Here is a 12810-nt window from a genome sequence, read left to right on the forward strand (position 1 = left end):
ACCAGGGCAGACATTGAAAAGGGTGATTAGAAAACAGCAGATTTTGTTCAGTTCTGCGATTATATGTTCCCAGAGTAAAAAAAAACCCGAAAGCTTCAGGCACTGAGATAGCGATCTGCAGGGACCAAAATGTTTGACAATGTATAAAAAGATTAAGTGAGGGTGCAAAAAAAACTAAATCCATTGCAGGGGTTTTGTCATACTGACCTTGTGCACAAACTGTTCCACACGTGTTTGCAGTCCCCACACTTCAAACTTAACTGTAACCAGTTTGTACGAGCACATGATGGGGTCCTGGGCGCTGATCCATCCTTCCTGCAGACTCCCTCTGTCGGTCTTCTTTGACTTAAAATGTCGAAGGTCCTGCAAAGGATGAGGCAGCTGATCAGGAGACATTTAACACTCCTCCAGTAAATTTTACATCGCTCAAAAGATCCAAATTAGTATGCCATGTTTTTTTTTGCTTTGTTATTTATATCTCACAAACAGTCAGAATAATCCACCCTTTCCTGCCTACAGGACAGGAACACCTGCATTCAATTCAGGACTCGTATAGAAAACAGCCAAGCTGCACAGACAGAGTACTTCATCACAAACTTTACGCACATTAATCACTCCTCCCTGTGGACTAATTATGTTGTGGTGCTCATTTGTCTTGCGGGTCATGTGCTTGACGGAGATGTGCGAGTGGGAGACAAAACGTTTTGTCCCTGGAGGAACCACAGTAGAAGAGGAGGTGGATGAAGGCTGCTGCCTTTGTTTGTGGATGAAATGTGTCATCAGATTTACTGAAGAAGGACTGAGGAATATTAAGGAAAAAATAGCAAATACCATTAATGGTTAGACGGTATTAAACTTTAATTTAAATACGTTCTTCTGAATAATGGTGCTTCAACTATTCCAATGTAAATAGCTTTTTATAAAAGAATGTGTTGAAGACCACAAATGACACAGAAGCAACCCTCGATTTTAAATTGCAACCATTTTTGGACTTTTTCATATAAAAATGCAGTATACTATTTTGCCAAAACACATGCAGTCATGTTCAAAAGATTAGAAAAGGACAGAAAATGCTTGACAAAGCACTTTTGAGAAACAAAAAATCTCTAAGGCTTTAGTCATTGAGAGAAAATAAGTACATTTTACTTAATGTTATTCAAAGTACTGAACGGCCATTGGCAATAAAGAAGTATAATATTGTGTATTGTGAGATTGTAATACAGGTCCTTCTCAAAATATTAGCATATTGTGATAAAGTTCATTATTTTCCATAATGTAATGATACAAATTTAACATTCATATATTTTAGATTAATTGCACACTAACTGAAATATTTCAGGTCTTTTATTGTCTTAATACGGATGATTTTGGCATACAGCTCATGAAAACCCAACATTCCTATCTCACAAAATTAGCATATCATTAAAAGGGTCTCTAAACGAGCTATGAACCTAATCATCTGAATCAACGAGTTAACTCTAAACACCTGCAAAAGATTCCTGAGGCCTTTAAAACTCCCAGCCTGGTTCATCACTCAAAACCCCAATCATGGGTAAGACTGCCGACCTGACTGCTGTCCAGAAGGCCACTATTGACACCCTCAAGCAAGAGGGTAAGACACAGAAAGACATTTCTGAACGAATAGGCTGTTCCCAGAGTGCTGTATCAAGGCACCTCAGTGGGAAGTCTGTGGGAAGGAAAAAGTGTGGCAGAAAACGCTGCACAACGAGAAGAAGTGACCGGACCCTGAGGAAGATTGTGGAGAAGGGCCGATTCCAGACCTTGGGGGACCTGCGGAAGGAGTGGACTGAGTCTGGAGTAGAAACATCTAGAGCCACCGTGCACAGGCGTGTGCAGGAAATGGGTTACAGGTGCCGCATTCCCCAGACCTGGGCTACAGAGAAGCAGCACTGGACTGTTGCTCAGTGGTCCAAAGTACTTTTTTTCGGATGAAAGCAAATTCTGCATGTCATTCGGAAATCAAGGTGCCAGAGTCTGGAGGAAGACTGGGGAGAAGGAAATGCCAAAATGCCAGAAGTCCAGTGTCAAGTACCCACAGTCAGTGATGGTCTGGGGTGCTGTGTCAGCTGCTGGTGTTGGTCCACTGTGTTTTATCAAGGGCAGGGTCAATGCAGCTAGCTATCAGGAGATTTTGGAGCACTTCATGCTTCCATCTGCTGAAAAGCTTTATGGAGATGAAGATTTCATTTTTCGGCACGACCTGGCACCTGCTCACAGTGCCAAAACCACTGGTAAATGGTTTACTGACCATGGTATCACTGTGCTCAATTGGTCTGCCAACTCTCCTGACCTGAACCCCATAGAGAATCTGTGGGATATTGTGAAGAGAACGTTGAGAGACTCAAGACCCAACACTCTGGATGAGCTAAAGGCCGCTATCGAAGCATCCTGGGCCTCCATAAGACCTCAGCAGTGCCACAGGCTGATTGCCTCCATGCCACGCCGCATTGAAGCAGTCATTTCTGCCAAAGGATTCCCGACCAAGTATTGAGTGCATAACTGTACATGATTATTTGAAGGTTGACTTTTTTTGTATTAAAAACACTTTTCTTTTATTGGTCGGATGAAATATGCTAATTTTGTGAGATAGGAATTTTGGGTTTTCATGAGCTGTATGCCAAAATCATCCGTATTAAGACAATAAAAGACCTGAAATATTTCAGTTAGTGTGCAATGAATCTAAAATATATGAATGTTAAATTTTCATCATGACATTATGGAAAATAATGAACTTTATCACAATATGCTAATATTTTGAGAAGGACCTGTATATATTTTTTGCATCTTTAATTAAATGAACAATTAAAAAGGAGCGTCAGCACTGACAAAAAATCAAACACATAATCCACTTGTAAATCTATTTGAATCTAATTACATCTGCATGCAACGTCAGATGTTTCTATTGGACAGAATCTCAGAGCTATTCTTAGCTATGAGAGTTTAAAAGCAGAACACCACAAATCCAAGTGGGAGGTGTTTAATGAAGGTGTCAATAATGAAACATCACTGCTGCAGGGTCATGACTCCTTGTGGTTATTAATAGCGCCACTTCTGATGATCGTCACACCGCGGTAGATTGGCCAGCACGCGTGCATGCAAAAGCGAAATCACTGCTGTTAATATGACCTCCCCCCATGTGTGTACATGCATTGGTTTCTTCCATCACTCAGAAGAAGTAGATGACCAGCTGGTGATCAAAAACAGACAAATAATAAACATCCCATGTGTTCTCCCTCCACTAAATTTCTAGTTTGTGGATTTTCTCTTGATCCTTTGCTATTTTTTTCTCTTTTTTTCAAACATGGATTCAAATCTTTCTTACCTCTGATTCTTTGTAGTGGCGCTCAGGAATGTCATCGTAGGCAATGTCCACAAAACACAACTCTGTTTCTTTCTCTTCGGGCTCACTTCCAAAGATCTGACCGATGGTAAAATAGACACCTTGGTTGTCAACAAATGCAGCTGGATATTAGGCTGTGTTGATTGTCTCATGTGCCTGTTTTTTGTTGTTGTAATGGGACTCTAAATAGGATGTAAGTTACAACTTATCTTCCGTGACTTCCTCCTACTGATTCACACAAGAACAATTATCTTGTCTTATCTGAACAGTTTCACACTTTGGCATCACTAAACCGTGAAAAAACTCGCTTCTGCCTTTTTTGTTGCTGTTATGAAAAGCAAAAATAAGCAAAAAGATGAATGGACAGGTTACTGAAACCGATGATGGAGAATGAAACACAAACAATAGTACAAATGGTGGAGGCAGTGAGGTGCAAACCTTTCCACTGAACAAGTCCACTGCCCTATTTGTTCTAGTCAGCTTCAAATGTGAAAATAATGACCATCTGTGAAACCAGCAGAATTTGGGTGCACCTCCAGTCATGTACCACAGAGTGGAGCTGCAGACTTTTGTTTTTGCCTAAAATATAGATTGAGGCACTATTGCATAACTCTCTGACTTATTCCTTTTGCCAGTCAAAACATCAAGTGGCTCTGAAGTAGAAACATGCTTTTAGGTGTGATAAAATACTTGACAAATACAAATTCAAGGACACAGTTTCATGTTGTAGAGGACATGTAACATTTATTTCTCAAGCTGTTTATTTGAAATCATTGTTATTTATAGTGTACATACTAATGCAAGCATTTGAACCCTTTTCCTATAAGCACACGTTTTATAAATTTTAAGATGGCAATGGCAGTTTTTAACAAGCTTAAAAAATGTTAATGTTATATGTGGACATCGTCGTCGTCTTCCGCTTATCCGGGACCGGGTCGCGGGGGCAGCAGACTCAGCAGAGACACCCAGACGTCCCTCTCTCCAGACACCTCCTCCAGCTCCTCCAGGGGGAGCCCAAGGCCTTCCCAGGCCAGCCGAGAGACATAGTCCCTCCAGCGTGTCCTGGGCCGTCCCCTGGGCTTCCTCCCGGTGGGACGCGCCTGGAACACCTCCCGAGGAAGGCGTCCAGGAGGCATCCGGTATAGATGCCCGAGCCACCTCAACTGGCTCCTCTCGATGTGGAGGAGCAGCGGCTCTACTCCGAGCTCCTCCCGGATGGCCGAGCTCCTCACCCTATCTCTAAGGGAGTGCCCGGTCACCCTACGGAGGAAGCTCATTTCAGCCGCTTGTATCCGTGATCTCGTTCTTTCGGTCATGACCCAAAGTTCATGGCCATAGGTGAGGGTAGGAACGTAGACCGACCGGTAAATCGAGAGCTTCGCTTTTCGGCTCAGCTCTCTCTTCACCACAACGGACCGGCAGAGTGCCCCCATTACTGCGGCAACCACACTGATCCGTCTGTCGATCTCCCGCTCCATTCTTCCTTCACTCGTGAACAAGACCCGAGATACTTAAAGTCCTCCACTTGAGACAGGAACTCCCCTCCAACCTGAAGAGGACAAGCCACCCTTTTCCGGTCAAGTACCATGGCCTTGGACTTGGAGGAGCTGATCCTCATCCCAGCCGCTTCACACTCGGCTGCGAACCGCCACAGTGCATGCTGTAGGTCTTGGCTAAAGGGGGCCAGCAGGACCACGTCATCTGCAAAAAGAAGAGACGAAATCCTCTGGTCCCCAAACCAGACCCCCTCCGGCCCTTGGCTGCGTCTAGAAATCCTGTCCATAAAAGTTATGAACAGGACCGGTGACAAAGGGCAGCCCTGCTGGAGTCCAACATGCACCGGGAACAGATCCGACTTAGTGCCGGCAATGCGGACCAAACTCCTGCTCCGCTCGTACAGAGACCGGATGGCCCCTAATAAAGGGCCCCCAATTCCATACTCCTGGAGCACCCCCCACAGGGCATCACGAGGGACACAGTCGAATGCCTTCTCCAGGTCCACAAAACACATGTGAACCGGTTGGGCAAACTCCCACGAACCCTCGAGCACCCTGTAGAGGGTATAGAGCTGGTCCAGTGTTCCACGGCTGGGACGAAAACCACACTGTTCCTCCTGAAGCTGAGGTTCGACTATCGGTCGGACTCTCCTCTCCAATACCCTGGCGTAGGCCTTACCAGGGAGGCTGAGGAGTGTGATCCCCCTGTAATTGGAACACACCGTCCGGTCCCCCTTCTTATGACAGCATCCCTTACTGCCGGTGTACATGCGGACATATAATTGGATATTTAAAATTAATTTTAGCAATACAGAAAAAAGTAAGGAAGAAAACGTTGAGGAATAGGTTCGTACACCCTAAATTTATTCTAATTTAAAATGGCTAAGGAGGAGGAAAGGAGGTGGAAACCTTTCCTCTTTAATACAAACAGAAAGGTTAAAGGTAAAGTTTAAGTTTAAGTTTAGGTTAAACTTTGCCAGAGAACACAGACAAACAACAGGATTTCTGTAATAATGCTTTATGGATAAATGAGTAGAACGTAGAGTTAAATTATTTGGACACCAGTAAAGAGGACATGTTTGGCAGAAATGAAGTACAGCATTCCAAGAAAAGATCCTGAAATAAATTTCAGTCCAATGATGTATTACTAGCTTTTAGGGGACAGGTGTACTAACATTTTCCTTAACAACAAATGCAGTTTTATTCATTGTCTTTTTTAATGAGTAGAACAAGGTTAATGTTTGTTGTTTAAATGCAAAAAAATACTTTCTTTCCAGGGATATATAATAATTAAAGAATGGACATCATATTTCTTAATTAAGAGCAGAATATTAAACGTGGTGTCCTATTTTTTTCACATAAGAATCCTAAAGGTTGGATGCATATTTATAGCCTAAAAACAGATAATTGTTTTATTATTTAGGTTTAATTGCAGTGCATTATAGATGTGCTCTATTGGTAAACAGCTGGCCAGCTAGATTTTATGTTTTATACCCAATCAAGCTTTAGTTTAGCAGTTACAATGACTTTCTCAAACTAATGAGCTGGTTTCTCAAGTACATTTATTTCTCTATCATCCATATCAGTATCAAATGTTTCCTGCAACAAATCCTCTGTGGAAATTCAGTCCTCTGGCATGTCATGGCACTAATGATTACATATACTTTTGAGCATGTTCTGCTTTATGTTTTAATGCAAAACTATTTTTACCTTTTTTGCAACATTTTTGCAGTAAATCTAAAGCGTATTTAATTTTTTAGCAGCATGTTGAGCTCTGTGGATTTAAAAGATTTTTGTTTTTCTTTTAAAAATACCACTTATTGTATTCATCTAAGAAAGATGTTGATGTGCGGCAATTGATTTACAAAATATTTAACTGATTCTTTTATATTATGTCTCAGAATCCTGCTGGAATGTGAATATAGCCGAATGAGGAGTCTTTCTCTTTATATCTTACAGTCACAATGAATCAATAACCCTCCGACAAAAGCAATTCAGAGTTGATGTGGAGGCCCTGAAGCATGAAAATGGTGATGATAGAGTTTGATAAAAAGATGAGCCAATAAAACAGCCAATAGAGGAATGGCAACTGTCCTAATCTAAACCCTATTGAAGAATGAAGATTAGACTTTTTGCATTTTGCACACACAGTTCTTCACCAAGCGCTTGAGATTTTGAAATGTACTCACATTATCATTGTTTCCTTTGTTGTCCTCATATTTGCTCTCTATGTGGATGGAAAACTTGGGCAGGAAGGAGCACTGGATGGAGCAGAAAAAGGATCAAATGGTAAGACATTATTTTGCACCATAATGTCTTTAATCGCAAAATAATTACACTGATTAATGTTCAGCTCTAAGGATTATTTTCTTACTTTGTAGATTTATTTATTACAGAACTCTTTTGTTTATGTGTAAACTCGAATGTGTTATTCTGTGCCATATTGCATACTGTTCAACAGTTTTTAAGTTAAAGATTAAAATGTCCATTTATCATGCAACCAATGCGCTACATAGAAAATATCCCATATAAAACTGAATGTAAAGATGCAGATAACTTCTGTCACCATTGGGTTAAATTTTTAAAAATAAATTAATCTTTCATTGCAGTCGGACAATTTCAGACCAAAGAAATAAATTTATTCAGTGGGGAAAACAGTCCCAAGACGATGCTTATTTACAACACAGAAAATGATAGCTTGAGCACACCTACTTCCTCTAAAGATCCTCTGGCAAAGTATGAAATTCATCAGACTAAATAGGTGAAGAGAATACATTTCTTCTCTCCTATCCAAAACAGTCTCTGTTCAAAACCCTTTCGCCCCAGGATGGCGAAACAGCAATATATTTCTTCAGGGGAAGGGACAATCAAGGACACAACACCGTTCTTGCTGTGACTACAATGATACCTCTGGCAGTGAATCGGCAGCCACACCATCAAGGTGACTGTGACTGTAAGCAGAACCAATAAGTTGTTTTACACTGGTTTCTATTGCTGTCTGTCAAAATACAAATACAAATGCTTATCACCACTCTCACTAAACAGTCATGCATCTTTACCAATGATAATTCGCATTGTTTTTTCACATTGTCTGAGTTAAATGAACATAAGATTGCCTATCAGTATTTTGACTTCCTTTGCATGGTACCTAGAGTCATCATTTGTAGAGGGTCTTTTTTTTATATGTATTACACAAAAACCCAACAAGTAAACAATCTCACAGCTCATTGGAAAGACCCAAATGTCCACAATAGCCCAATAAAGGCTTTAAACAGCTTAGTGAGCAATGGTCAAGTAAGCTGTCAGATTGACCTCTTTGAGTAAACAGATTTTAGTGTTTGCTTTTGACTACCTCTGTCATGTAGTTACAGATTTAATTGCACAAATCTTCCCACGAAATTTGTTGTCAGAATAACTTTCCATATTTACAGTGACCTGTATAAATAGAATAAAAAAATGGAAAATCTAAACTCTTAATATGAATAATTCATATTAAAATAAATGTTACTAAGGTTTTTTTTTATTTTATTTACGTTCTACTACTTTAAGTTGCTGTTTCCCTGGAGTATGAATGGGATATGAGACAGAGGCCTATTTATTTTAGCCACTGCCCACTATACAGGACCCTAGTTTCTCTTTTCACCACACATAGTCGGGGGGATAGTAAGGGAGGCAAAAAAAGAAACTCCAAAATGTTAGACGTCTGCAAGAAAGTGTGGCAATTTAGGGTCACCATATTGCCATCCCAAACATTAGACAACATCTTAATTTGAATTGGTTGTTTAGAAGTAATGCCTGAAAACAATTATTTTGGTCCTACCATAACAAATATAAAAATGGGGAGTTTGCAAAATTCTGCAGGACTTTCAGTGTAATGATGTGCTTTGGCCATATCAGGCTAAGTTAGAACAAACAATACAAGTATAAGATTTAATGGATTCACGATATGACATAACAATCATGTTACATAGAATACAACCAATTCTGCGTGATTTGTGTAAAATTACAGAGTTACTGTGTAACCCAAGAAACAAAGTATTGTTATGATAAAACAAAAACAATTTGCCATTCTGTAACAAGTAGCAATGTGAAATGAAATTTTTTTTTTTATATAAAATAGATAATGGAACAAAAAAGGTAAAAAAAATAAATAAATAACTATGGCATATAACATAATGTAATGCACATGTCTCGGAAATCTCTCTTTCAACCAATATGTCAGATCTTGGATCAAAGTGTCGTGGATCAAATGTGTATGTGTGCACATGTGTGCAGTAAGTGAAAGTACTCACCGTGTACTCTGATCAGAGACCATCAGTTTAATGAATAGGAGTGAGAGGCACAGGAGAGATGGGCAGAAGAGAACAAAGAAATGAAACAGTATATACCATTAGGCTTCAGAAAAAACATTTTAGTCTCATTAAAAGCACCTTTATTTTTAATCTCTTAGCTGTCACCATGTGCTGTTCTGTGAATTTTTCAAGAAATTAAAGTTTCTACTAAAAAGTTAAATTTTAGCTTCTCCATTTCCTGCCAGTCTTAATCAACAGCCAACCCCAATACAGGTCCAACAAGGTTCCGTACTTGAACCAATCTTATTCTCTTCACACATTAATGACCCGCTTGTTTGCGCTAATATTGATTTAGAAATGTACGCCAATTATGCTCAAAAATACTAAAACCTACCGAACATCTTAAAAATTCTTAGCAGACTTAAGCTCAATCCAATCATGATCACAATATACAATTCAAAGACAAACTATTAGGTTCTGATATTATAAAAAACTTTATAATTTGCTGCTTGATGTCAAAATAATGTCAGAATATTTTTAAAAATATATTTAAAACATTCACTGACATTTTAAGCTTTTAAAATATTGATTAGATGCTAAGGAGTCTCAGTATGATTTCAAACTTGTTGCTATTGCTGAATTTGTAATTTGGACATAATAAGAGTTTGATAAATGTCCATGGAAAAAAGAATGGTAAATGGACTGAACTTATATAGCACTTTTCCAGTCATACAGACCGCTCAAAGCGCTTTTACACTAGAGCCACATTCACCCAATTGCACTCACTAACACTCACACAGTGATACGCAGATTGGTAGGCAACTTGAAGTTAAGTGCCTTGCCCAGGGGCACATTGACATATGGTAGGAGAAAGCTGGAATTGAACCCACAACCTTCTGATTGCAAGACGACTACTCTTCCTACTGAGCCAAAGCCACAGTCACCTCTAGGGGATATGCTGTAAAAGTATTACCTGTGATAGTGTATGGGTAATAGTTCCAAGCCTTCTCTGTGACGTAGAAAACTTTAGGTACCACTGCTCTGGCCCAGCTGGGCAGCTTGCTAAAACACACAGAAAGACGAGGGTTTGGGTTAGCAAGCTGAAAATGAAGAAGGAGAGGAAACTGGTTAGACAAACAACTTAAGTGCAGCAGAGTCAAATTAAGCCTTACTTTCTCAACTCTTTTCTTTTGGCCCATCAACAGGACCGGGCAATAAGAAACATCCTGCTGTGTGGAGTCATAATGGAGACCATACAATGAGGGTATGATGGCCCCTGGGAAAGTTGATTACACTGATTACACCCTGCACCCTGCAGGCAACTTTCACTAGAGTGTGCATGGTGATAGATATAGAAGGAGGCATGGAAGGTTAACAAGAAGTAAAATACAGAGGAGCAGCCGTTTCTCTTCACAAATGGATTGTAAATGGAGAACCAGAGAAAAATTGACAGGCCACAGATTATGGAAACACGAGAAACTGTAGGTGAATAAAAAAGAAATGACTGACATTACAACAATCATCACAGATGAAAAAACATGTGAAGGAAAGAGAGGAGCCTAAAGTCATAATTGAATCTGATCAGATGCGGTTAAGCTCAAATTAGATTTGACCTGAACATCAATATCCAGCTTTGGATACGTCCGTTTGATAACACAGACCAGGTTTCGCTTTTAATATAATATTAAAGCAGTCTGTGGTTATTATAGCACCTACATCCATCATTAGCGCCTTTCTGTCCCACAGTCTCTTGCAAAAGTATTCACACCCCTGAATATTTATTGCATTTTATGTTGTACACCAGCTTAGAGTAGTGCTTAATTGCAAAGAAATGGATACACTGTTATTATTTGCTTTCTATTCTCTCTACCAGCATCTAAAGATTTACATTTTTGCCTGTTCTTTGCAAAATAACTCAAGCTCAGTCACACTGGATGGAGAGCATCTGTCCATCAAGTCTCGCTACAGATTATTTGGATTTAGTTTGGGAGTTTGGGACACATGAATATGCTTCTGCTGCAAAATGTTGGTCTCATCTCACCAGAGGATCTTCTTTCCACATCCAAATGTGTTGTGGCAAACTTGAAATGGGTCTTCTTATGACTAAGGGCAGATTTGTGAAATATAAAGCTAGCAGTTAAAGTTTCACCAGATCTCCAACTTGATCTGTGGATCTCTGCAACTCCTCCAGAGCTACCGTTTGCTTTTACTAGATATAATGGGATTGGTTGGACTGGATTTAGAATTGACCTATCACAGTAAAGGGGATTGAATACAAATACAAATCATACGGATACAAGCGGCTGAAATGAGCTTCCTCCGTAGGGTGACCGGGCACTCCCTTAGAGATAGGGTGAGGAGCTCGGCCATCCGGGAGGAGCTCGGAGTAGAGCCGCTGCTCCTCCACATTGAGAGGAGCCAGTTGAGGTGGCTCGGGCATCTATACCGGATGCCTCCTGGACGCCTTCCTCGGGAGGTGTTCCAGGCACGTCCCACCGGGAGGAGGCCCAGGGGACGGCCCAGGACACGCTGGAGGGACTATGTCTCTCGGCTGGCCTGGGAATGCCTTGGGCTCCCCCTGGAGGAGCTGGAGGAGGTGTCTGGAGAGAGGGACGTCTGGGCGTCTCTGCTGAGTCTGCTGCCCCCGCGACCCGGTCCTGGATAAGCGGAAGACGACGAACGAACGAACGAACGAACAAATCATACTTTTCCAAATTTTGTTTGCAAAATCATCTTTTTCCTTTTGCTTGTGACACACAGGACAAACCTAAGGGCAATTCATGAAGACCAATTAACCTAACAGTCTTGTTTGTGGACTGTGGGAGGAAGCCAGAGTACCTGGAGAGAATCCACGAATGCATGGGAGAACATTCAAACTCCATGCAAAAAGAAGCCCAGGCTAGGAGTCTAACCCAGAATCTTCCTGCTGCAAGGCAACAGTGTTTCCAACTTCGCCACCTTGCAGCCCCTCACTATTATAAAATAATGACAATAAATTATCTGTATAATACATTGAAGTTTGTGGTTGTCATAAAGGTGACAAAATGTTGAAAGGTTCAAGCAATGTAAATGCTTCTGCAAGGCACTGTATACGTCTGGAAGAGATTTGAGTTAAACGGGTTTGAAGGAGACCACTGCGACCCATCTTCACTGTTCTGTTATTCAGCCAGGGTGTAATATCCAAACACTGCAGACTGGTCACATGTCCCATGTCCTCACACCGCTTTATTTACAAGCACCACACACGTACATTCACATGCACAGACTGCAGCTATAACACAGTAACAGGTGGTTTGTGGGCGGAGAGAGCCAGTTTCGGCATCTGACAGCAATTGCTCAAATTATCCATCACTTACACTGACCTCATCTCCCTCTGTGTCCCCACACACAGAGACAACCACAGTGGAGCAGACTTACCTCCTATGTACAACCCATCAAGTAGTCTTCTTCTCTACTAGGACTGTGAATGACAGTTCATTTGTCCCTGAGGCACACTCGCTTGTCATTTATAACCACTTCACCTGTCTCTTGGCATTGCTGCTCTCTTTTTGCCAGCGTTTTCTGGGAGAGACTGCAATAAGGTGTTTGTTCAACAGACCGTGCTCACCTTGGATTATCTCACTGTGTTTTATCAGTATAAAACAATGGATAAAATTCTGCA

At 40.8% G+C, this 12810-nt stretch overlaps 1 protein-coding gene across 1 annotated transcript in view; it reads right to left on the reverse strand.

The window, feature by feature from the left end:
* The window catches only part of LOC124864216 (cytoplasmic phosphatidylinositol transfer protein 1-like), a 90788-nt gene that overhangs the window by 3986 nt on the left and 73992 nt on the right, over positions 1 to 12810 (reverse strand). Inside the window, exons 3-7 of the mRNA XM_047358902.1 lie at positions 10123 to 10211; positions 9150 to 9157; positions 7047 to 7118; positions 3344 to 3439; positions 208 to 363 (exon numbers count right to left, since the gene is read on the reverse strand). Of these exons, the coding sequence (XP_047214858.1) occupies positions 208 to 363; positions 3344 to 3439; positions 7047 to 7118; positions 9150 to 9157; positions 10123 to 10211 (421 nt within the window). The remainder of the gene's footprint in view (positions 1 to 207; positions 364 to 3343; positions 3440 to 7046; positions 7119 to 9149; positions 9158 to 10122; positions 10212 to 12810) is intronic.

Source organism: Girardinichthys multiradiatus, chromosome Y, assembly GCF_021462225.1.
Source record: "Girardinichthys multiradiatus isolate DD_20200921_A chromosome Y, DD_fGirMul_XY1, whole genome shotgun sequence".
Classification (NCBI taxonomy): Eukaryota; Metazoa; Chordata; class Actinopteri; order Cyprinodontiformes; family Goodeidae; genus Girardinichthys; species Girardinichthys multiradiatus.